General features: G+C 44.0%; 2 protein-coding genes across 9 annotated transcripts in view; one reads left to right on the top strand and one right to left on the bottom strand.

Moving 5' to 3' along the window:
• Window positions 1-539: 539 nt before the first annotated feature.
• On the bottom strand, window positions 540-4,205 carry LOC130284647 (uncharacterized). The gene is made up of 4 exons (XM_056535200.1): window positions 3,032-4,205; window positions 2,842-2,936; window positions 2,607-2,753; window positions 540-1,592 (listed from the first exon to the last, which is right to left on the bottom strand). The coding sequence occupies exons 1-4, from the start codon at window positions 3,059-3,061 to the stop codon at window positions 707-709; spliced, it is 1,158 nt and encodes a 385-aa protein (XP_056391175.1). The 5' UTR covers window positions 3,062-4,205; the 3' UTR covers window positions 540-706.
• Window positions 4,206-11,417: 7,212 nt separating this feature from the next.
• Window positions 11,418-23,577, top strand: part of SPAG16 (sperm associated antigen 16) — a 1,122,606-nt gene continuing 1,110,446 nt past the window's right edge. For 3 of the 8 annotated variants that reach the window (XM_056536065.1, XM_056536062.1, XM_056536063.1), the window contains exon 1: window positions 11,421-11,619. In XM_056536065.1, coding sequence (XP_056392040.1) covers window positions 11,586-11,619 — 34 coding nt within the window. In that variant the 5' untranslated portion in view covers window positions 11,421-11,585. Of the gene's footprint in view, window positions 11,620-11,734; window positions 11,829-23,577 lie in introns of those variants that run through there. The other 5 variants (XM_056536059.1, XM_056536066.1, XM_056536061.1 and 2 more) reach the window with 4 other exon arrangements.

Below are 23,577 nucleotides of genomic sequence, written 5' to 3'. Positions count from 1 at the left end.
CAACAGAGAGTGATGGGAGAGAAATCCTGAAGATCCGGATCCCTCCTAGGCTCCTACCTCCCAGGAGACTCCGGGTCCCTCCCAAGCTACTACCTCCCAGGATACTAACCCCCCTTCATCACAGTCTACCCAACGTCGTCCCCTCCGGATAAGAGATAAACAGTTGGAAGTAGAAGAACAAGCTTTATCTCTTATCTGCAGGGTCGACGGGAACAACGACTGTGATTATTTCTCATACACACTGGCCACACACTGCCGTACGTAAAAGTTTTTTTTATGTAATAAATATTTTTTCCTATGGAAATTATTTGTGTTTTGCTTTTTATTGCATTATTGTCAAGACATGATTATAGTTTAGGAACTGCTGGAGCCACCCCTTTTATGGAACACTGGTGTAACTAACTAAGCTATTTGTACTCCAAACTTAGTTCATCGCATACTATAAAAAAATTGTAATGAAAAGAATTTAGTCACAAAATTTGATAACAAAAGTTTTATTAAGAAACAATAATTTGTAAGAAAATAACTTGGTTGTAAAATGTGTGCAAAAGGTAGCACAGAACATGATTTTGCAGAGGGAACGGGAAGACCACACCGGAAGGTAGATGACTTGCTTGAAGGTATCCCATGAGGTGAGGACATCTATGGAGACCGTTGACAAACTGCTTCAGGTCCTTAGCCATCAATTCCAGAAAACGTGTGATGATCACCAAGGCTGATTAAACTTGCCAAGCACTGCACCTTCGGGGGACATGAAATAGTCAGCGAAGGTTTCTCTCACAAGTACAGCACGGTTGGATGGACGACCTGAGCCCCAGTTGATTGGCTCATCATTCAAAGCCTTGTGTGTATCCACTTCTATGTCCGGGCTATCATAGTCGCGGACATAGTTGTGGAGGACACACGCAGCTTTGATGACTGCATCAACTGTGGCCTCATCCAACTGCATTGCACAGGTGAAGATCCTCCACTTACTACTCATGATCCCGAAGGTGCACTCCACGAAGCATCGTGCCCGGCTCAGCCTTGCGTTGAAAACCCTCTTTCGGGCATTCAGTCCCCTCTGTGGGTATGGGCGCAGCAGGTTAGTCATCAGAGGAAAAGCCTCATCCGATACCATGACGAAGGGGACTAGATGCGTGGTACCAGGAAGAGGTTTTGGTGGAGGCAGAGTCACCTGATCTTGCAAAACTTGACGCCCAAATTCAGATGTCCTCAGCACCCGTGAGTCCCCAGTACTACCATAGGCGCCGACGTCGATGGCAATGTACTTATAACTGGCATCAGCCACCGCCATCAGGACCATAGAAAAGTACTTCTTGTAATTGAAGTACTGGGATCCTGATCCCGGTGGCTTCTGCACTCGTACATGCTTCCCGTCGACGGCGCCTATGCAGTTTGGAAATTGTGCTACAGACTGAAAGCCTGCTGCTGCCTGTAGCCAAGTCTCCTGGGTTGGACTGGGCATTGAAATGGGCTGCAAGTATTGCCAGATCACGTGGCATGTTGACTTCACAATTCCAGAGATGGTAGATTTATCAACCCGGAATTGGAGGTACAACAATGCAAAACTCTCCACTGTTGCAAGAAATCTGAAAAAAAAAAAAAAAAAAAATAATAATAATTAGTACAGTATCCATAAAAACATGGTAAAAAACTGATAATTACAGTGTTCCCTCAACATACGATGGTAATGTGTTCCAAATGAACGACCGTTAGTTGAAACCATCGTATGTTGAGGGATACGTGCAATGTAAAGTATAGGACAGTGGTCTCCAACCTGCGGACCCCCAGATGTTGCAAAACTACAACTCCCAGCATGCCCTAACAACAAACTAATGGCTGTCCGGGCATGCTGGGAGTTGTAGTTTTGCAACACCTGGAGGGCCGCAGGTTGAAGACCACTGGTTTAGGAGGTAATACAGTACTCACCTGTCCCCACCGCTAACCACTGCCCTGGATGTGGCCCTCCATCGCTGTTGTCGCGTCCCCGGACCATCTCTGCTGCGTCTCTTCATCGCAGTCATCATGTCGCTGCGCACGCCGCACCTATTGGATGAGGTGACGACGTGCGCGATGATGTGATGACGACGATGGAGAGTGCAGGGGATGCCGAAGAGGACGGTCAGGAGTGCCGGTACAGGTGAATGACAACACGGGGCACCTTAAACAGCTATCCGGTGGCAGCTGAAGCAGTCTGCGCTGCCAGATAGCCATTAATGCGATGGCCCGACATAAAAGAGCATTGTATGTTGATGCTGCCTTCAACATGCGATGGCCTCTGAGAGGCCATCGCATGTTGAAATTATTGTATATCTGGGCCATCATAGGTCGGGGGTTCACTGTACAGCGTACACCAAAAGTCAAAATGAAAGCCTGTTGCAACAGTACATTTTATATGGTGCGACATGCTGGGATTTGTTTTGGGTCAGCTGCAGAGGTGTAGGTTGCATCTGAGCATGCAGAGTGTTGCATGTACCAAAAATATTTGAAACAGCTTATGGCTTTGCATCTGTGCCAAAACTACAACACCATGCAAGGAACATTATCCCCTTTTTGGAATATAATATACAATCATTTGAAATATTAAAAAAAATAAAAATTACCGCAACGTGATCATCAAATGTTCTCTGGGACTGATGGCTTGACGCATTCTTGTATCCTGAAGCTGGAGGTGAGGATCAAGAATGTCCAGCAATTTGTCAAAGGCCTCCATAGGCATCCTCACAAAATTGAAGAACTTTTCGGGATACCTATAAGTAAATAAAAATAAAGGAATTATGATTTTATTTACAATAATAAAAAAAGACTAGTGGGGTGTGTAAATTCATAGAAACTTACCTTCTAAGCTCATCATATAGTTTTCTGATGTGGCCAAGGGAATCTCTAAGGCTGTTGATAGGGTGCACCCAGTATCTTTTGCACCTTCTCTGAGTCTAAATACAAAACATTTGAAATATGTTTTAAAATCATTTGAAACATATAACAAAAACACAAAGGTCTGCATATTAATAATGCAAAACTTGCTTACCATACGTTGCTGGCGACGACGATTGACCATGATGGTCAATAATAGTCGCAGTTCGGGGGGGGGGGGTGAAGTCTAATGCGATGTTCCTCCATGCTTTGTTGCGACATTTTACAGGGAGCAAGATGCTCAAGCTTTGTCTCTAATGTCTGCTGATACACAAAATGGCTGCCGAGTCAAAAATGGGTGGAGAAATGGGTGTTGAATGGGTGTCATCCTTTATCCAGGGGCTGGATTTGAAAAAAATGTCTGTGCTAATTCAGCACGAATTCCGCGCGTATTCCGCTCACATTACGTTGTCGGGTGGAAAAAATATATTTCTATTGATTTCAATGGGATTCTGCTAGCGGATTCTGCTTCAAGAATGAACATGCTCTTTCTTCAAGCAGAGATGAATTCCGCAGCGGAATTCCATGAGCAGAATTTACGCAGTGTGAATGGAAAAGCGGAAAATACATTGAAGTCAATGCCAGATGACATGTTCAATGTATTGAAGCGGAAAATTCAGGTGGAATTACTCGAGTAAATTCCTTGAAAATTACTCTGTGTGAACGGGGTCATAGTGACAGCTCTTTGATTCTCATCTTGAGAGTTGACAGCAACATATTCCAAATGCAAATAGCACACTTGAAATTAACTCTGGACCTTTTATCTGCTCATTGTAATTGGGATAGTGAGGGAATAACACACACACCCGAACATGGAACAGCTGAGAAGCCAATTGTCCCATTACTTTTGGTTACTTAGCAAGTGGGAGGCATATATGCAAACTGTTGTAATTCCTACACCGTTCACCTGATTTGGATGTAAATACTATCAAATTAAAGCTGACAGTCTAGAGTTAACCACTTAAGGACCCTTGACGTACGTCATGAGACCCTGGTACTTCTACACGCCGGGTAGGGATTGGACCGGGATGCCTGCTGAAATCATTCAGCAGGCATCCCATGCAAACGCCCAGGGGGGGTCATTAGACGCCCCCATGTCGGCGATCGCGCCAAATAGCAAGTGAATTCACACTTGCGATTTGCGCAATTCTGGGTCATTACGGGTCTATGGTTACCCGGAATATAAGGGGGATCGCGGTTGTCTAAGACACCCACGATCACCCCTGAAGGCATAGGAGTGAGGTGGCAGGGGTGCCACCCCTCCTATCCCTGCTATTGGTCGCCAGAAGCGACGAACAATAGCAGATCGGGGGCCGGGGGGGGGGGGGGGGTGTTAACTTTCGTTTTCCCCGTCCTGCCCACCCACAATAGGAGGGACAGGACAGGGAAAAGACGGGGACCGGCGCCGAAGATCCACTTACCCATCCAGGCGGGCGACGGAGGCAGCAGGCGACGGAGATCGGTGGGCGGCGATGTCGTGCGGCTGGATCGTACGGAAGCCGGTGAGTTGCCTATCAACATCTGGAGGGTACAGTTTGAGACCACCATGCAGTGGTCTCTAACTGTAACCCTCCAGATGTTGCAAAACTACAACTCCCAGCATGCCCAGACAGCTGTTTGGGCATGCTGGAATATGTATTTTTGCAACAGCTGGAGGGCTACAGTTAGAGACCACTCTACAGTGGTCTCTAAACTGTAGCCCTCCAGATCTTGCAAATCTACAACTTCTAGCATGCCCAAACAGCTGTTTGCTGTCTGGGCATGCTGGGATTTGTAGTTTTGCAACAGCTGGAGGACCACAGTTTGGAGATCACTTTGCAGTGTTCTCTAAAACTGTAGCCCTCCAGATGTTGCAAAACTGCAAATCCTAGCATGCCCAAACCGCTGTCTCAGCATGCAGGGAGTTGTAGTTGCATACCTCCAGCTATTGCATAACTACATCTCCCAGCATGCCCTTTGGCGATCAGTACATGCTGGGAGTTGTAGTTTTGCAACAGATGGAGGCACACTGGTTGGAAAATACTGAGTTAGGTAACAGAACCTAAGGTTTTCCAACCAGTGTGCCTCCAGCTGTTGCAAAAGTACAACTCCCAGCATGCACGGTCTGTCAGTACATGCTGGGAGTTGTAGTTTTGAAACAGCTGGAGGTTTGCCCCATCATGTGAACGTACAGGGTACCTTCACACGGGCAGGTTTACAGTAAGTTTCCTGAAATATTTCGCCGCAGCGCAAACTCCTAGCGGGAAACTCACTGTAACACGCCAGTGCGAATGTACCCTAAAAACACTACACTACACTACACTAACACAAAATAAAGGGTAAAACACTACATATACACCCCTTATACTGTCCCCCCCAATAAAAAACTTATTGTATGGCAGTGTTTCCAAAACAGAGCCTCCAGCTGTTGCAAAACAATAACTCCCAGCATTTCTGTAATGCTGGGAATTTAGCAACAGCTGGAGGCACCCTGTTTGGGAAACACTGGCGTAGAATACCCCTATGTCCACCCCTATGCGATCCCTAATTTAGTCCTCAAATGCGCATGGAGCTCTTTCAATTCGGAGCCCTGTCGTATTTCAAGGAAACAGTTTAGGGCCACATATGGGGTATTTCCGTACTCGGGAGAAATTGCACTGCAAATTTGGGGGGATTTTTCTCCTTTTACCCCTTATGAAAAGGAAAAGTTGGGGGCTACACCAGCTTGTTAGTTTCAAAAAATGAAAAAATTTTACACTAACATGCTGGTGTTGCCCCATACTTTTTATTTTCACACGTGTTAATAGGAAAAAGAAGACCCACAAAATTTGTAACGCAATTTTTCCTGAGTATGGAAATACCCCATATGTGGGCGTAAAATGCTCTGTGGGCCCACAACAAGGCTCAGGAGTGAGAGTGCACTATGTACTTTTGAGGCCTAAATTGGTGATTTGCACAGGGGTAGCTGATTTTACAGCGGTTCTGACATAAACGCAAAAAAAGAAATACCCACATGTGACCCCATTTTGGAAACTACACCCCTCACGTAATGTAATAAGGGGTCCAGTGAGCATTTACTCCCCACAGGTGTCTGACAGTTTTTGGAACAGTGGTCCGTGAAAATAAAAATTGTAATTTTTCATTTGCACAGCCCACTGTTCCAAAGATCTGTCAAATGCCAGTGGGGTGTAAATACTCACATCACCCCTTATTAAATTCTGTGAGGGGTGTAGTTTCCAAAATAGGGTCACATGTGGGGGGTCCACTGTTCTGGCACCACGGGGGGCTTTGTAAACGCACATGGCCCCTGACTTCGATTCCAAACAATTTTTTTTCCCAAAAGCTCAATGGCGCTTCTTCTCTTCTGAGCATTGTAGTGCGCCAGCAGAGCACTTGACGTCCACACATGGGGTATTTCCATACTCAGAAGAGATGGGGTTACAAATTTTGGGGGGCATTTTGTCCTATTACCCCTTGTAAAAATTTAAAATTTGGGCGAAAACTAGCATTTTAGTGAAAAAAAAAATCATTTACACATCCAGCTTTAACGAAAAGTCATCAAACACCTGTGGGGTGTTAAGGCTCACTGGACCCCTTGTTATGTGCCTTGAGGGGTGTAGTTTCCAAAATAGTATGCCATGTGTTTTTTTTTTTTTGCTGTCCTGGCACCATAGGGGCTTCCTAAATGTGACATGCCCCCCAAAAACCATTTCAGAAAAACTCACTCTCCAAAATCTCAAATGCCAAAAGCCCAAAAGCAAATGTGACTCCTTCTCTTCTGAGCATTGTAGTTCATCTGCAAATAATTTTACGTCCTAACATGGGGTATTTCCATACTCAGAAGAGATGAGGTTATACATTTTGGGGGGCATTTTGTCCTATTATCCCTTGTAAAAAAAAATTATTTGAGGAAAAACTAGCATTTTAGTGAAAAAAAAAATTCATTTACACATCTAAATTTAACGAAAAGTCGTTTTTGTAGTTTCCAAAATAGTATGCCATGTGGTTTTTGTTTTGCTGTTCTGGCACCATAGGGGCTTCCTAAATGTGACATGCCCCCCAAAAACCATTTCAGAAAAACTCACTCTCCAAAATCCCACTGTTGCTCTTCCCTTCTAAGCACTCTACTGTGCCCGCCGAACAATTGAGGTATTTTCTTACTCGAGAGAAATTGGGTTACACATTTTAGGAAGATTTCTCTCCTTTTACCCCTTTTAAAAATTCAATAACTGGGTCTACAAGAACATGCCAGAAATTGGGTTACACATTTTAGGAAGATTTCTCTCCTTTTACCCCTTTTAAAAATTCAATAACTGGGTCTACAAGAACATGCCAGTGTAAAAAATTAAGATTTAGAATTTTCTCCTTCAATTTGCTGCTAATTCCTGTGAAACACCTAAAGGGTTAACAAACCTTTTGAATGTCATTTTGAACACTTTGAGGGGTGCAGTTTCTATAATGGGGTCATTTGTGGGGAATTTTTAATATGAAGGCCCTTGAAATCCACTTCAAAACAGAACTGGTCCCTGAAAATTTTTGATTTTGAAAATTTTGTGAAAAATTGGAAAATTGCTGCTATACTTTGAAGCCCTCTGATGTCTTCCAAAAGTAAAAACATGTTAAAGGGGTTCTCCGGTGCTTAAACATCTTATCCCCTATCCAAAGGATAGGGGATAAGATGCCTGATCGCGGGAGTCCCGCAGCTGGAGACGCCCGTGATCATGCACGTGGCACCCCGTTTGTAATCAGTCCCCGAAGCGTGTTCGCTCCGGGTCTGATTACAGGCGACAACAGGGCCGGCGGCGTGTGACGTCACGCCTCCGCCCCCCTGTGACGTCACGCTCCGCCCCTCAATGCAAGTGGATGGGAGGGGGCGTTACAGCTGGGAGTGAACCAATATATAATTTATTTGTAATATTCATTTTCCTTATAAGCAGAGAGCTTCAAAGTAAAAAAAAAATGCAAAATTTGAATTTTTCATCAAATTCTGGAATTTTTCACCAAGAAATGATGCAAGTATCGACAAAATTTTATCACTAACATAAAGTAGAATATGTCACGAAAAAACAATCTCGGAATCAGAATGAAAGGTAAAAGCATCCCAGAGTTATTAATGTTTAAAGTGACAGTGGTCAGATGTGCAAAAAAAGGCCGGGTCCTACAGTGAAAATTGGCTGGGTCCTTAAGGGGTTAAAGCACATCTTGTTCGTTTCATTTCAAATCCATTGTGGTGGTGTATAGAGCCAAATATGTTGGAATTGTGTCGATGTCCCAATATTTATGGCCCTGACTGTATAAAGAAAGGACTTATACTTCTCCTTCCTTAGGCTAAGTCTCGACTTTTTTTTTTTTTTTGCAAAACGCAAAGAAAAATGCCAATTCTGCCGCATGGCATTTTTTGGGTCAAAAAACGCTGCGGGCAGATGTTAGCTGTAAATCAATGAGAAATCGCAAATTTCGAATTCCACTTGCCGTTTTTTTCACTTTTTTTTAATCCTTTTAGCATTTTTGCACTTTTTCTGCGTTTTTTTCCGCTCTTTGGCGTTTTGAAAAAAACTCTGTAGTTCCCTCAAACCGGCGTTTTTTGTCAAAATCGTGGCATTTTGCTCCAATAGAAGTCTATGGGAGTGAGAAAACGCCAAGAAAAACGCTATGTGAATTTTAACTGGCATTTTTGCAGGCATTTTTTAATCTTTTTTGCACTTTAGCGATCCAAAAAAGTGATGTAGAGTGATGTAAAATTTCGTAGGGTACCATTAAAATTTTTTTTTCAAAAATATACAGTAGTGAAGGAAAAAATTGTATCTAACGAAATGTATATTATTGAAAAACAAAAACTATTACTTTTTAAACAGGGATCAATTTATGTGTGCGGGGAAATAAGAATGTAGCCAACAATTATAAAAATGTATTGTGTGTGTGTTTTTAACTTTTTTGCTTTATTTTTTTACATTTTTTTTAGTTAGTACTACTACTCCAAGCATGGAACACACTGTTCCATGATGGGAGTAGTACTACCTGTACTAATAAACAGATCACCCGCTGCGATCTTTCTGTATAATATATAGATGCAGCGGCCGCTCTTCTATGGTCCCCTGCCCTGACGTATATTTACACTTATTCATATTTCCCGCAGAGCTGTGATTGGCCAGTGTGCGTTGACACCACATTTTGGGCCTCCAGAGCCGGGTCTGGCAGGAGAATGTCTGCTGCTGTATGCCTGCCTTCAGCTCACTGAGTTGAAGCTCGGGCACCATGATCTCTTCACCTTGTGGCACTCACCTCTTGATTCCCGACCTTCTGGCTAAGATCAGAGAAATTTTTTATAGATCCAGCCGGATGTCCGGGCAGTATATCTGCACACATTCACTTATTTATTTATTTTTTGTCTCACTGTGTCACTTTTTGCGTGTTGTGTGTCCACAGGATTTGTCAGGATGCGGTAGCCCTTCTGGGTGTCCCACCTGGCGGTCTAGGGGAGGTGTGTGTGGCCATTAGGTTCCGCACCTCCCTGCAAACACCCCGGGTACTCCTGCTTTGGCAGGGTACCTACCGTTATCGGCTCTGCGGGCAGATACCTTGGCTAACGCCAAGGGGGATGCCAGGAGCATTTGTGGTCCCCTAGTAGCTTCGGCGAAAAGGGACATCGAACCTGGAACCTAGCAGGTACCTTTTGGTCCGGAGGCGAAGGGTAAGGTTTGTTGGGGGGCCTCTCTCCTATCGGAGAAGGGCTTGCGATAGACCGCATCCTTTGTGCACGTTTTTTTTAGTGTAACACGTTTGCACTTTTTTTTGCACTTTGGGTGATTCGAGAGCACGTTCCTCGGCTTTAAAAAAAAAAAAAAAAAAATGCCTGCCTTCAGCTAGTGACTCTGGTCGGGAAAAGTCATAGCTTGGCTCATAGCAACCAATCAGATTGATTCTTTCATTTTTCAGAGGCCTTTTCACAAATGAAAGAAGCAATCTGATTGGTTGCTATGGGCAACTCAGCAACTTTCCTCTGGACAGGTTTTGATAAATCTCCTCCTAAGCCTTTTTCAACTGCAGTTGAAAAGGCTTATCAGCTGAAACACGTTCTGTAATGTACTTTACTGTATATCCACGCTGCATCGAGTGCCAAAACACCCTGAAAAAACGGCAGTGCAATTTCCTGCGTCTGGCGTTTTTTCTGGCATTTTTTCATTTGTGTGGAAATTGCACCTTGGCAGTTTTTTTTGGTACCCAAAATTTATTGGTAACCAAAAAAAAAAAAAAAAGGATGCAGTAGAGGTGGAAAAAATTTTATTTAACAAAATTTATATATTTTATAACAAAATGTAAATTAATGTTTTAATATAATAAAGTGTGTGTGTGTTTCACTTTTTTCTCTATTTTTTAGGTAGTACTACTACTCCCATCATGGAACAGTCTGTTCCATGATGGGAGTAGTAGTACCTGTACTAATTGACAGATCGCCTGTTGCGATCCTCCTGTATAATGTATGGATGCGGGCGGCCGCTCTTCTATGGTCCCCTGCACGGCCGTATATATACACATATTCCTATTTCTCACAGAGAGCTGTGATAGGCTGGAACCATCTGGCCAATCACAGCTCTCTGTGGGAAAAATGAACATGTGTATATATACGTGAGTGCAGGGGACCATAGAAGAGCGGCCGCATCTATACATTATACAGGAGGATCGCAACGGGCGTTCTTTCAATTAGTACAGTTACTACTCCCATCATGGAACATTGTGTTCCATGCTGGGAGTAGTAGTACTACCTAAAAAAAATGTAAAAAATAAAGAAAAAAAGTGAAAAACATACACATACTACATTTTTATTATTGTCGGCTACATTTTTAGGTCCCCACCAGCACACATAAATTGATCCCTGTTTTAAAAATTATTAAAAAAAATGTTTTAAAAAATAAAAATGTTGTTAATTACAATTTTTTACATCACTACTGTATCTTTTTTTTTAAATTTTTTTTTTAATGGTACCCTATGAAATTTTATTAAAAAAGGAATCTCCATCACTTTTTTTGGATCGCTAAAGTAAAAAAAAAAAGCCTGAAAAAAAGGCCAAAGTTAAAACCCACATATAGATTTTCTTGGCGTTTTTTCACTTCCATGGACTTCTATGGGAAAAAAAACGATTTTGACTAAAAAAATCGCCAGTGGCTCAACATGCTGCAATTTTGAAAACCACCAAGGAGCTGAAAAATGCCAAAAAAGAGTGAAAAAACGCCAAAAGAATTAAACAAAAAAGCGCCAAGTGGAATAAGCATTTTGTGATTTCTCATCGATGTACAGCTAACATCTGGCCGCAGCGTTTTTTTGGCCAAAAAACGCCATGCGGCAGAATTGGCGTTTTTCTTGGCGTTTGTCCCAAAAAAATAAAATAAAAAAAAACAAGTAGAAACTTAGCCGAAACCTTGTCTAACATTAGGACCCCTTTTTATTAATCCACATAATCCCCTCGTACATTGATGGTCACGTGATGAGCCCCTGTATACTGTCTGCTGTAGTATTTCATTGCTCTCCTCACGCTGTATACGCCTGCGCTATAAAAACAGCAGCACGCGCTGGCCGCACTCCTCTAGGAGGAGTCTCGCGAGAGGACACTTGCTCTCGCGGTGGTTTGTGAATCAGCTGTGGTTACCTGGCAACGCACAGACTCCAACTGTAACAACCAGAGCGGCTCAGCGATGGACGCAGACAGAGACAACTACTACCTGGACCGTATCCTGTACTGTGTGAGGGGGACGGTGACCGATGTGTGGGAGCCGAGGCGGGGGGAGGGTGGCCGCGCTGTGATTGCAGGTCCTGCTGTACGGAGCACGTTTTCCGTCATAGACAGCGTTCGGTTGTTACGTGTGCGTCAGAATGGAGGCTTACAGCTGACCTCTATGCGCCTCATAGTCAGAGGCAGGAGTCATGGCTGTGCACGGGTATGGTGTGAAGGAACCGATAGTTATGTAAAATAGAGAGAAGTGCAGCAGTAATCCATAGCATTGGGTATTTATAAAAGGGGCATGCAACTATAAGAGCTGGAAGTTGCTTGGTTGCTATTGGCAACTGCTGCACTGGTCCTTTGCCCAAGTCTAGAGCAGTGTCTCCCAACCAGGGTGCCTCCAGCTGTTGCAAAACTACAACTCCCAGCATGCCCGGACAGCCTTTGGCTGTCCGGGCATACTGGGAGTTGTAGTTTTGCAACAGCTGGAGGCACCCTGGTTGGGAGACACTGCTCTAGAGACCTCTTCCTCCCTATAATCCTTTCTGAGAATATAAGGGTTCGTTTAGGCCCGGGTTCACACCACGTTTTTGCAATACAGTTCCCGTATCAGGTTTTTGATAAAAAATGATTCCTCAAAACATGACGTTTGACGCCACGTTTCTGCAATACAGTTTTTTTTTAATCAGGTTTTTGATTAAAAAAAAAAAAACGGATTCCTCAAAACCTGACTAAACTGTATCAAAACGTGTGTACAAAGTTTTTTTCTGTATACGGTTTGAAAAATGATTTCTGATTGCATCCGTTTTTTTAAGGAAAAAAGGCATGCGTTTTGAACTTTTCACTCCATTATGAATAAAGTTTCACTGGTTTGATTGAAATTCCAAAAAAAAAACTGTGCAAAGTCAAAAACCGTATGGTGAAAACCGGATGGAACCGTGCTTATATACAGGTCTGTACGGTCCCATTGACTCCCATGTTAAAAATAAAAAAAGTATACGGGTTAATACGGTTTTTCACCCGGATCTAAAACCGTGGTAGGCCACGGTTTTCTGTCCAGAAAAAAGTAAAAAACAGTGTGGTTTGAAAAAGACACCCGTATACAATATGGTGCATACTGTTTTGAATGGAAAGTCTATGGCCACGGTTTGCTGTACGGTGACATATGTTTAAAAAAAAAAAAAGATCCAAAAACTGTATAGGAAAAATCTAAGGAACCCCTAAGGCTGGGTTCCCATTACATTTTCCCCCTTTCAGGAGCGCATACGGCAGGGGAGAGCTAAAACCTTGCGCTGTATGCCTTTTTATGCGCTCCCGTATGTAATTCATTTCAATGAGCCGACCGCAGTGAAACGATCGGTCGGCTCGTTTTTGCCTCATCTGCGCTTTTACAACCGGACCTAAAACCGTGGTCGACCACGGTTTTAGGTGTGAGGAAAAAGCACATAAGGGGCAAAAATGAGACGACCGGACCAAACGTTTCACTGCGGTCGGCTCATTAAATTAATTATATACGGGAGCGCATAGAAAGTCATACGGGAGCGCAAGGTTTTAGCTCTCCCCTGCCGTATGCGCTCCCGTATGGGGGAAAACGTAATGGGAACCCAGCCTTAGGCTGCATTCACACTTCGTTTTTACATTGCGAGTGCCAGATCCGGCAGGGGGAGGGGCAAACAGCAATCTCCCGTACCCCAGCCGGAGCAGCGCTGAACTCCATTTACTTTAATGAGCCGCCCGGAGTCAAATGGTGACTCCGGTTGGCTCATTTTTGACCCGTATCCGGTTTTGTGACCGGACCTAAAACCATAGTATACTACGGTTTTAGGTCCGGTCAGGAAACCGCATACGGGTCAAAAATTAGCCGACCAGAGTCACTATTTGGCTCCGGTCGGCTCATTAAAGTAAATGAAGTTCAGCGCTGGTCCAGCTGGGGTACGGGAGAGCCCGGTTTGCCCCTACCCCAGACGGATCCGGCACCCGCAATGTAAAAAGGAAGTGTGAATGCAGCCTAAACTGTATCAAAACGTGTGTACAAATGTTAATCCGTATATACGGTTTGAAAAATGATGTCCGGTTGCATCCGTTTTTTAAGTAAAAAAAGTATGCGTTTTTAATAGGGATCGACCGATATTATTGACCGATTTTGGGCATTATCGGTATCGGCAATTACCTTGCCGATAAGCCGATAATGCCCCGCCCCCCGCAGTGCCCCCACTGCGACCGACCCATCGCACCGCGACTGCCCCCCCGACCCGCCGCACTGCGTCGCACCCCCCACCGCACCGTCCCGGCCCCATTGCCTCCCCCATCCCCGGTTTTATAATTTTTTATAATTACCTGTTCCCAGAGCCCACGCTACTTCTTGCTCCTGCTGCGTCCTGTGTTACGCTGTGCGCAATGACGAGTGACGTGACGTGCGCGACGTGACGTCACCGTCCGTGCGCACAGTGACTGTTCAGGAGGACGCCACCGGAGCCAGATGTGGAGTGGACCCCGGGAACAGGTAATTATAAAACCTGGGATGGGGGAGGCAATGGGGCCGGGTGCGGCGGGTCGGGGGGGGGGGGGGGCGGTCGCGTGTGCGGCGGCGGTCGCGGCACGGCGGGGGGGGAGCGGTGGCGGTGATAGGTCTCAGGACCCCCGGACAGGCAGTGGGAGAGAAGCGGGTGGCGGCGGCCTATGGCACCGCAAAAGCCACTGCAGTGCATTGATTTAACCCCTTCAGGACGGAGCCCATTTTGGCCTTAAGGACCGGAGCGTTTTTTGCACATCTGACCACTGTCACTTTAATCATTAATAACTCTGGAATGCTTTTAGTTATCGTTCTGATTCCGAGATTGTTTTTTCGTGACATATTCTACTTTAACATAGTGGTAAATTTTTGTCGATACTTGCATCCTTTCTTGGTGAAAAATCCGTAAATTTGATGAAAAATTTGAAAATTTAGCATTTTTCTAACTTTGAAGCTTTCTGCTTGTAAGGAAAATGGATATTACGAATACATTTTTTTTTGGTTCACATATACAATATGTCTACTTTATGTTTGCATCATAAAATTGACGTGTTTTTACTTTTGGAAGACACCAGAGGGCTTCAACGGTCAGCAGCAATTTTCCGATTTTTCACAAAATTTTCAAACTCAGTATTTTTCAGGGACCAGTTCAGGTTTGAAGTGGATTTGAAGGGTCTTCATATTAGAAATACCCCATAAATGACCCCATTATAAAAACTACACCCCCCAAAGTATTCAAAATGACATTCAGTAAGTGTTTTAACCCTTTAGGTGTTTCACACGAATAGCAGCAAAGTGAAGGAGAAAATTCACAATCTTCATTTTTTACACTCACATGTTCTTGTAGACCCAATTTTAGAATTTTTACAAGGGGTAAAAGGACAAAATTTTTACTTGTATTTGTAGCCCAATTTCTCTCGAGTAAGCACATACCTCATATGTCTATGTAAAATGTTCGGCGGGCGCAGTAGAGGGCTCAGAAGGGAAGGAGCGACAAGGGGATTTTGGAGAGTACGTTTTTCTGAAATGGTTTTTGGGGGGCATGTTACCTTTAGGAAGCCCTTATGGTGCCAGAACAGCAAAAAAAAACCACATGGCATACCATTTTGGAAACTAGACCCCTCGGGGAATGTAACATGGGATAAAGTGAACCTTAATACCCCACAGGTGTTTCACGACTTTTGCAAATGTAAAAAAAAAAAAAAAAATTTACCTAAAATGCTTGTTTTCCCAAAAATTTTTTATTTTTAAAAAGGGTAATAGCAGAAAATACCCCTAAAAATTTGAAGCCCAATTTCTCCCGATTCGGAAAACACCCCATATGGGGGTGAAAAGTGCTCTGCTGGCGCACTACAGGTCTCAGAAGAGAAGGAGTCACATTTGGCTTTTTGAAAGCGAATTTTGCTCTGGGGGCATGCCGCATTTAGGAAGCCCCTATGGTGCCAGGATAGCAAAAAAACCCCCACATGGCATACCATTTTGGAAACTAGACCCCTCGGGGAACGTAACAAGGGGTTAAGTGAACCTTTATACCCCACAGGTGTTTCACGACTTTTGCATATGTAAAAATTTTTTTTTTTTTTTTTACCTAAAATGCTTGTTTTCCCCAAAATTTTACATTTTTAAAAAGGGTAAAAGCAGAAAATACCCCCCAAAATTTGTAACACAATTTCTCCCGAGTACGGCGATACCCCATATGTGACCCTAAACTGTTGCCTTGAAATACGACAGGGCTCCAAAGTGAGAGCGCCATGCGCATTTGAGGCCTAAATTAGGGATTGCATAGGGGTGGACATAGGGGTATTCTACGCCAGTGATTCCCAAACAGGGTGCCTCCAGCTGTTGCAAAACTCCCAGCATGCCTGGACAGTCAACGGCTGTCCGACAATACTGGGAGTTGTTTTGCAACAGCTGGAGGCTCCGTTCTGGAAACAGTGGCGTACCAGACGTTTTTCATTTTTATTGGGGAGGGGAGGGGGGCTGTGTAGGGGTATGTGTATATGTAGTGTTTTTTACTTTTTATTTTATTTTTTGTGGTAGTGTAGTGTAGTGTTTTTAGGGTACAGTCGCACGGGCGGGGGGTTCACAGTAGTTTCTCGCTGGCAATTTGAGCTGCAGCAGAAAGTTTGCGGCAGCTCAAATTTGCAGCCAGATACTTACTGTAATCCTCCGCCCATGTGAGTGTACCCTGTACGTTCACATTGGGGGGGGGACATCCAGCTGTTGCATAACTACAACTCCCAGCATGCCCGTTGGCTGTCGGTGACTGCTGAGAGTTGTAGTTTTGCAACAACTGTAGGTACACTGGTTATGTATCACTGAGTTTGTGACCTAACTCAGTGTTTCACAACCAGTGTGCCTCCAGCTGTTGCAAAACTACAACTCCCAGCATGTACGGTGCATGGTGTAAGGTGACTGCTGAGAGTTGTAGTTTGCAACAGCTGGAGGCACACCGGTCGTGAAACACTGAGTTAGGTAAAAAAAAACTCTTGAGTTTCACAACCAGTGTGCCTTCAGCTGTTGCAAAACTACAACTCTCAGCAGTCACCGACAGCCAACGGGCATGCTGGGAGTTGTAGTTATGCAACCAGCAGATGCACCACTACAACTCCCAGCATGCACTTTAGCTGTTTGTGCAAGCTGGGAGTTGTAGTTAGACAACAGCTGAAGGTACACTTTTCCATAGAAATAATGTGCCTCCAGCTGTTGCAAAACCATAAGTCCCAGCATGCCCATAAGGGAATGCTGGGAGTTGTGGTGGTCTGCCTCCTGCTGTTGCATAACTACAGCTCCCAGCATGCCCTTTTTGCATGCTGGGAGCTGTTGCTAAGCAACAGCAGGAGGCTGTAACTCACCTCCTGCTGTTGCTTCATCGCTGGACTGTCCCTCGCCGCCGCAGCTGCTCCTGGGGTCCCGATCCCAACAGGGGCGCCGGGGATCGGGGTCCCCAGCACCGGGGGTCGTCTTCCCGCACCCGCTCACGCCCTCCGGAAGAGGGGCGGAGCGGGTGCGGGAGTGACACCCGCAGCAGGCGCCCTGATTGGTCGGCCGGTAATCCGGCCGACGAATCAGGGCGATCGTGAGGTGGCACCAGTGCCACCTCACCCCTGCAGGCTCTGGCTGTTCGGGGCCGTCAGAGACGGCCCCGAACAGCCAGTAATTCCGGGTCACCGGGTCACCGGAGACCCGATTGACCCGGAATCGCCGCAGATCGCTGGACTGAATTGTCCAGCGATCTGCGGCGATCGCCGACATGGGGGGGCATAATGACCCCCCTGGGCGATATGCCGGGATGCCTGCTGAACGATTTCAGCAGGCATCCGGCTCCGGTCCCCAACCGGCTAGCGGTGGGGGCCGGAATTCCCACGGGCGTATGGATACGCCCTCGGTCCTTAAGGACTCGAGATGCAGGGCGTATCCATACGCCCTATGTCCTGAAGAGGTTAAGGCGCCCGCTTTAAATCAATGATCTGCAGCGGTGTCACGGGGGGATAAATAGCCGATAACTTATACCGGAATATCGGTATAAGTTATCGGCTATCGGCCCTAACCTCCACCGAGTATCGGTATCGGCCCTAAAAAACGATATCGGTTGATCCCTAGTTTTTAACTTTTCACTCCGTTATGAATAAAGTTTCACTTGTTTGAAAAAGGAAAAAAACTGTACAAAGTCAAAAACCGGATGGAACCGTACGCACATACATTTCAGTACGGTTACCATTGAATCCCATATTTAATAAAAAGTATACGTTTTAATACGGTTTTTCACCCGGACCAAGAAAAGTGGTAGGCTACAGTTTTGGGTACGGGTAAAAAATGAAGCACGCACCAGCGTTCGGAACTAAATGTTCTGAACGCTTAGGAGTGGAGTACCCCTTTAAGGTGAGCCTGATAACAGCAATACCTGTGTGTTCAGTTTCCATCATGTTTTACTAATTTAAAAAATACACCATACACATACACCATACATATGCACACATTATACATACATTCGCCGCTGATACACCCCACATCATACACACCTCACACATACACGGACACCATACACATATACACTTCATATATACACATACACCATACATATGCACACATTATACATACACCCGCCGCTGATACACCCCCTAATCATACACACATCACATATGCACTTCATATATACACATGACACATACACCATACATATGCACACATAAAACATACACCCGCCGCTGATACACCCCCTAATAATACACACATCACACATACACGGACACCATATACACTTCATATATACACATACACCATACATATGCACACATTATACATACACCCGCCGCTGATACATACATGTATGTAATTATACATTACATACATATACAACCACCCTTCCCGCCACCTGCATGCTCTGCCTCCTCACGTCACCTGAGCCGGTGTGAAGTGAAATCCCCAGCCCGTGCAGTGCAGTCTCCCCACACACGTCCTCTCCCTGCTCTGTTTTTTCCCCGTGTATACTTGAAACCTCCCCGTGATAAATTAGGTCCTGTGTAGACAGAGCGGGGGGAAGGGAGAGGCTGTGTGTGGGGGAGGGAGGATCGGTGTACGTCCTCATTCTCCCCTGTGTTATGCAGAGCTAGCTTAATCATCTCCTGCAGACGTGTGACCTCGGGTTCTGCCCTCGCTCCTGAGATCCCCTCACACCGGCTGGGGGGCTCTGAGCAGCGGCCCCCGGCTACTGAAATCAGCTGGGGGCCGCCACTGCCCCCTCCATACACTCTGAGCGCCGGTGTGAGGTGCAGACTTGCATCGGCTCCTGCACCTCACACCGGCATTAAAGAAAAATAAGGGAGAAGTCTGTCTGTCCCTGCTAGCTCGATACAGGGCTAAATCTATAATAAATTCACCTGCCCGGCACCCAAAACTACTTGTCCGGGCGTTGGGCGATAGGATTTCCACATCCCTGCTCTCGCCGTCCTCTCAGCTGATTGGCACATTTTGTCTCAATAGTCCTGATCAGCTCTGCTGAGCTGCCAGGATTCTTTCACTTTCTTTTCTTTCCTTTCTCTTCTTTTAATCAACTTTGATTGCGGCGTCTAAAGGGTTAATGCCGGCCATCGGCCCGATCGGTGATGTCTGGCATTAACCCTGCTGATAGCATTCGGGACCCTCCGGGTTTAAATCGTTATCCTCTTGTGAGAATACTTTAAACACCGGTAAGGGGACTCAGGCCGTACAGGTACGCCCTGAGTCCTTAACCCCTTAAGGACTCAGGGTTTTTCCGTTTTTGCACTTTCGTTTTTTCCTCCTTACCTTTTAAAAATCATAACCCTTTAAATTTTCCACCTAAAAATCCATATTATGGCTTATTTTTTGCGTTGCCAATTCTACTTTGCAGTGACATTAGTCATTTTACCCAAAAATGCACGGCGAAACGGAAAAAAAAATCATTGTGCGACAAAATGGAAAAAAAAACGCCATTTTGTAACTTTTGGGGGCTTCCGTTTCTACGCAGTGCATATTTCGGTAAAAATTACACCTTATCATTATTCTGTAGGTCCATTCGGTTAAAATGATACCCTACTTATATAGGTTTGATTTTGTCGCACTTCTGGAAAAAATCATAACTACATGCAGGAAAATTTATACGTTTAAAAATGTCATCTTCTGACCCCTATAACTTTTTTATTTTTCCACGTACGGGGCGGTATGAAGACTCATTTTTTGCGCCGTGATCTGAAGTTTTTATTGGTATGATTTTTGTTTTGATCGGACTTTTTGATCACTTTTTATTCATTTTTTAATGTTATAAAAAGTGACCAAAATACGCTTTTTTGGACTTTGGAATTTTTTTGCGCGTACGCCATTGACCGTACGGCTTAATTAATTATATATTTTTATAGTTCGGACATTTACGCACGCGGCGATACCACATATGTTTATTTATTTATTTTTTTACACTGTTTTAATTTTTTTTATGGGAAAAGGGGGGTGATTCAAACTTTTATTAGGGAAGGGGTTAAATGACCTTTATTAACACTTTTTTTTAAACTTTTTTTTTGCAGTGTTATAGGTCCCATAGGGACCTATAACACTGCACACACTGATCGCTCATCCTGATCACAGGCGTGTATTAACACGCCTGTGATCAGCATTATCGGCTCTTGACTGCTCCTGCACGGAGCAGTCATTCGTCGATCGGACACCGAGGAGGCAGGTAAGAGCACTCCCGGTGTCCGATCAGCTGTTCGGGACGCCGCGCTTTCACCGCGGCGGTCCCGAACAGCCCGACTGAGCAGCCGGGATACTTTCAGTTTCACTTTAGAACCGGCGGTCAGCTTTGACCGCCGCTTCTAAAGGGTTAATACCGCACATCGCCGCGATCGGCGATGTGTGGTATTAGCCGCGGGTCCCGGCCGTTGATTAGCACTGGGACCGACGCGATATGATGCGGGATCGCGGCGCGATCCCGCTTCATATTGCGGGAGCCGGCGCAAGACGTAAATATACGTTCTGTGTCGTTAAGGGGTTAAAGGGGTACTCCGGTGGAAAACTTTTTTTTTTTTTTTTAAATGAACTGGTGCTAGAAAGTTAAACAGATTTGTAAATTACTTCTATTAAAAAAAAATCTAAATCCTTTTAGTACTTCATAGCAGCTGTATGCTACAGAGGAAATCCTTTACTTTTTGATTTTCTTTTATTTGTTGTCCACGGTGCTCTCTGCTGACACCTCTGTCTGTGTCAGGAACTGTCCAGAGCAGCATAGGTTTGCTATGGGGATTTTCTCCTGCTCTGGACAGTTCCTGATACGGGCATCAGGTGTCAGCAGGGAGCAGTGTGGACAACACAAAAAAGAAATTAAAAAGCTGCTAATAAGTACTGGAAGGATTAAGATTTTTTAATAGAAGTAATTTATAAATCTGTTTAACTTTCTGGCACCAGTTCATTAAAAAAAAAAAAAGGTTTCCACTGGAGTACTCCTTTAATGGTTTGGGAACGGGGGTGTATTGTTGCGGTCTGCGTCCCCTAATGGTTAATGAAACCTTATGTGAATGACGTAAACATAACAAAAGAACAGAGTATGAGTCCTCATACAGCCCTGTATACTAAAAAGTTAGTGTTATAGGGATCAGAAAAGGACAATTTTCAGCATACTGATTTTCTTACGAAAGTAATTTTTTTTAAAGTAGTAAAATAAAACACAACTTATATAAACTGGGTATCCTTGTAATTGTTTTGACCTACAGAATTAAAATAACTCTCCATTTTAACTTTAAGGTGTACTGTATAGAAGCAAAACTGCCACTAAATAAGCAAAACTGCATTTTTTTTTTATTTCATCCTGGAAATCCTTTTTGTTGGCTTTGCTGTAGTTTTGGTGGTACAATGAGTGAGATCATTATAAAGTACAATTAGTCCCCTGTAAAACAAGCCTTCATAAGGGACTGTAGGTGGAAAATTTAAAGACGTAGGCTCTTCCAAAAGACCCTGCTCCTTCCAAAGTGTGTTGCACTGATATCATGGCACACTTTGGGACAGATTTAGTGCACTAACAAAGCAGTTGGAAGCAGCTATGGATGTTAAAGAAATGGCATAAAACAGCCAACTCTGCTGTTTTTGGATTCCCCTGACACCTCTGGGAAAAGGATTATAGCAAAGGGCCCAGTCCATGCCAAATATCTGCAGCAATTCCGGGCGGACGTTCTGTGCGCAGCAGCCTCTGACTGATTTAGCCGATGCTAGGACTGCTTTGATGTTAACTCTTAGGCCAGGTTCACACGGCAGGATTTCTGCACTGAATTCTGAATAGAGTTCTGCATGAAAATGTTGCATGAATTTATAGCCAATACACCACAATGGGATTCGGCTGTCCCATTCACACAGCAAAATTTCTGCTGCAGAGTTTCCACTGCAGGAATTACATTGAAGTGAATTGGCTATAAATTCATGAAGAATTCCGTGCAGAATTTTCATGCAATTGGGGAATCTGAATTTCCAGAATTTTGGCTGCTAATAATCTGCCATATGCAAAAGTGAAGGAAAATCCCCTTCAGCACAATGTTATCTTTGTTTAGCAGACTTTCGGAGTGGAATTTTTAAGCTGGATTCCACTCATAGGCCGGATTCACACGGCAGAATTTCTGCGCTGAATTCTGCATGAACATTCTGCATACATTTATTGCACATTCACTTTAATGGAATTCCTGCAGCGGAAATTCTGCAGCAAAAGTTCTGTTGTGTGAATGGGATAGTGGAATCCACTTAAAAAGGGTATTGACTATAATTTCATGCAGAATTCAATGCAGAAATTCTGCCCTGTGAATCCAGCCTTAAAGTGTCTGAGATGGGAATGCCCCTTCAAGGAGTCATTAAAATGAAATATGCTACCTTCTTGGTTTCCTAGAATTAGGATGTTGAATAAATTCAAGGATAAGATCAACCTATGTTTTCGGTGCTTCTCCAAGACAGCAGTTGCAGTGAGGTTCAAGCATCCTTTATTATATAAAACTTGTTTCAATCCTGTACATGGATTTTCAAAATTTTTTGAAAAATGGAATTTATGGCTTTGTGTTTGCAGCATTCATAACGTCAGGATCCAGTCCAGTTGATCTTCTATGTTACAGATCCACAATAGGTAGCTCACCACAGGATGTTCTTACCCAAATGTAACTGAAACTCTCTGAAATGTATCGGCCATTTATCACATTTAAAGTAATTGTTGTTTGTTTTTTTTTTTTTTTTTCTTTTTTTTTAGCAATAGAAAAAAAGGCAAACATAGAGTTTCTCTTAAGAATGTCATGCCAAATAATCCATTCCAGTTCCATATGATAGACTCAGTGTGGGAGCAATGAGCATCGAGCATCAATGGTGTTTTGCTTCAATTGTGAAGAGTACAGAACCACTACAGTCATAAATGCCCTGTAAAATGATGCTTTATGTAACTGTTGTAATTACAAAATGAATTCTGATTATAGGATAAACTCTTGAAAATTGTCAAAATGACACATTCTGAGCACAATATTACTCCATTCACTATATTCCCGTGATAAGCTACTGTTCTGCCATCTGCGTCGTGTAAAGCACAGGTGCTAGGCTGTGTCTGCTCATTCTGAAAGTGCTGTGTGGTGCCCACTTTCTGCCATTTGTGATTCTATCTCAGCATGGAGATTTGTAAACTGTAAATTAAATGTATGTATTTGCAAGTATTGCATCTGTATAGATAGTTTTAATATGGTATAAAATATTTGTATGTAACATGAATGTGATAAAAGGCATTACCAACCTCTGTTTTGTTACTTCATGTTGCAAGAATTGGAAAGGCCAGGTTTTATTTTTCATGTGGGTTTAAAGGGCTTTTACCAAATTACAAAGTTGGCCCTATCCAGCCATCGGACCCCCCCTGTGATCTCGAGAACTTGAACATGAGGCTAACAATATAATTCAGAGGCAGGTGGTGTATGTGTACGATCGTTCCCTTCAT

This window comes from Hyla sarda, chromosome 8, assembly GCF_029499605.1.
Source record: "Hyla sarda isolate aHylSar1 chromosome 8, aHylSar1.hap1, whole genome shotgun sequence".
NCBI lineage: Eukaryota > Metazoa > Chordata > Amphibia > Anura > Hylidae > Hyla > Hyla sarda.
Note: the sequence above shows the minus strand (reverse complement) of the source record. Positions and strands in the feature narration are given on the sequence as shown.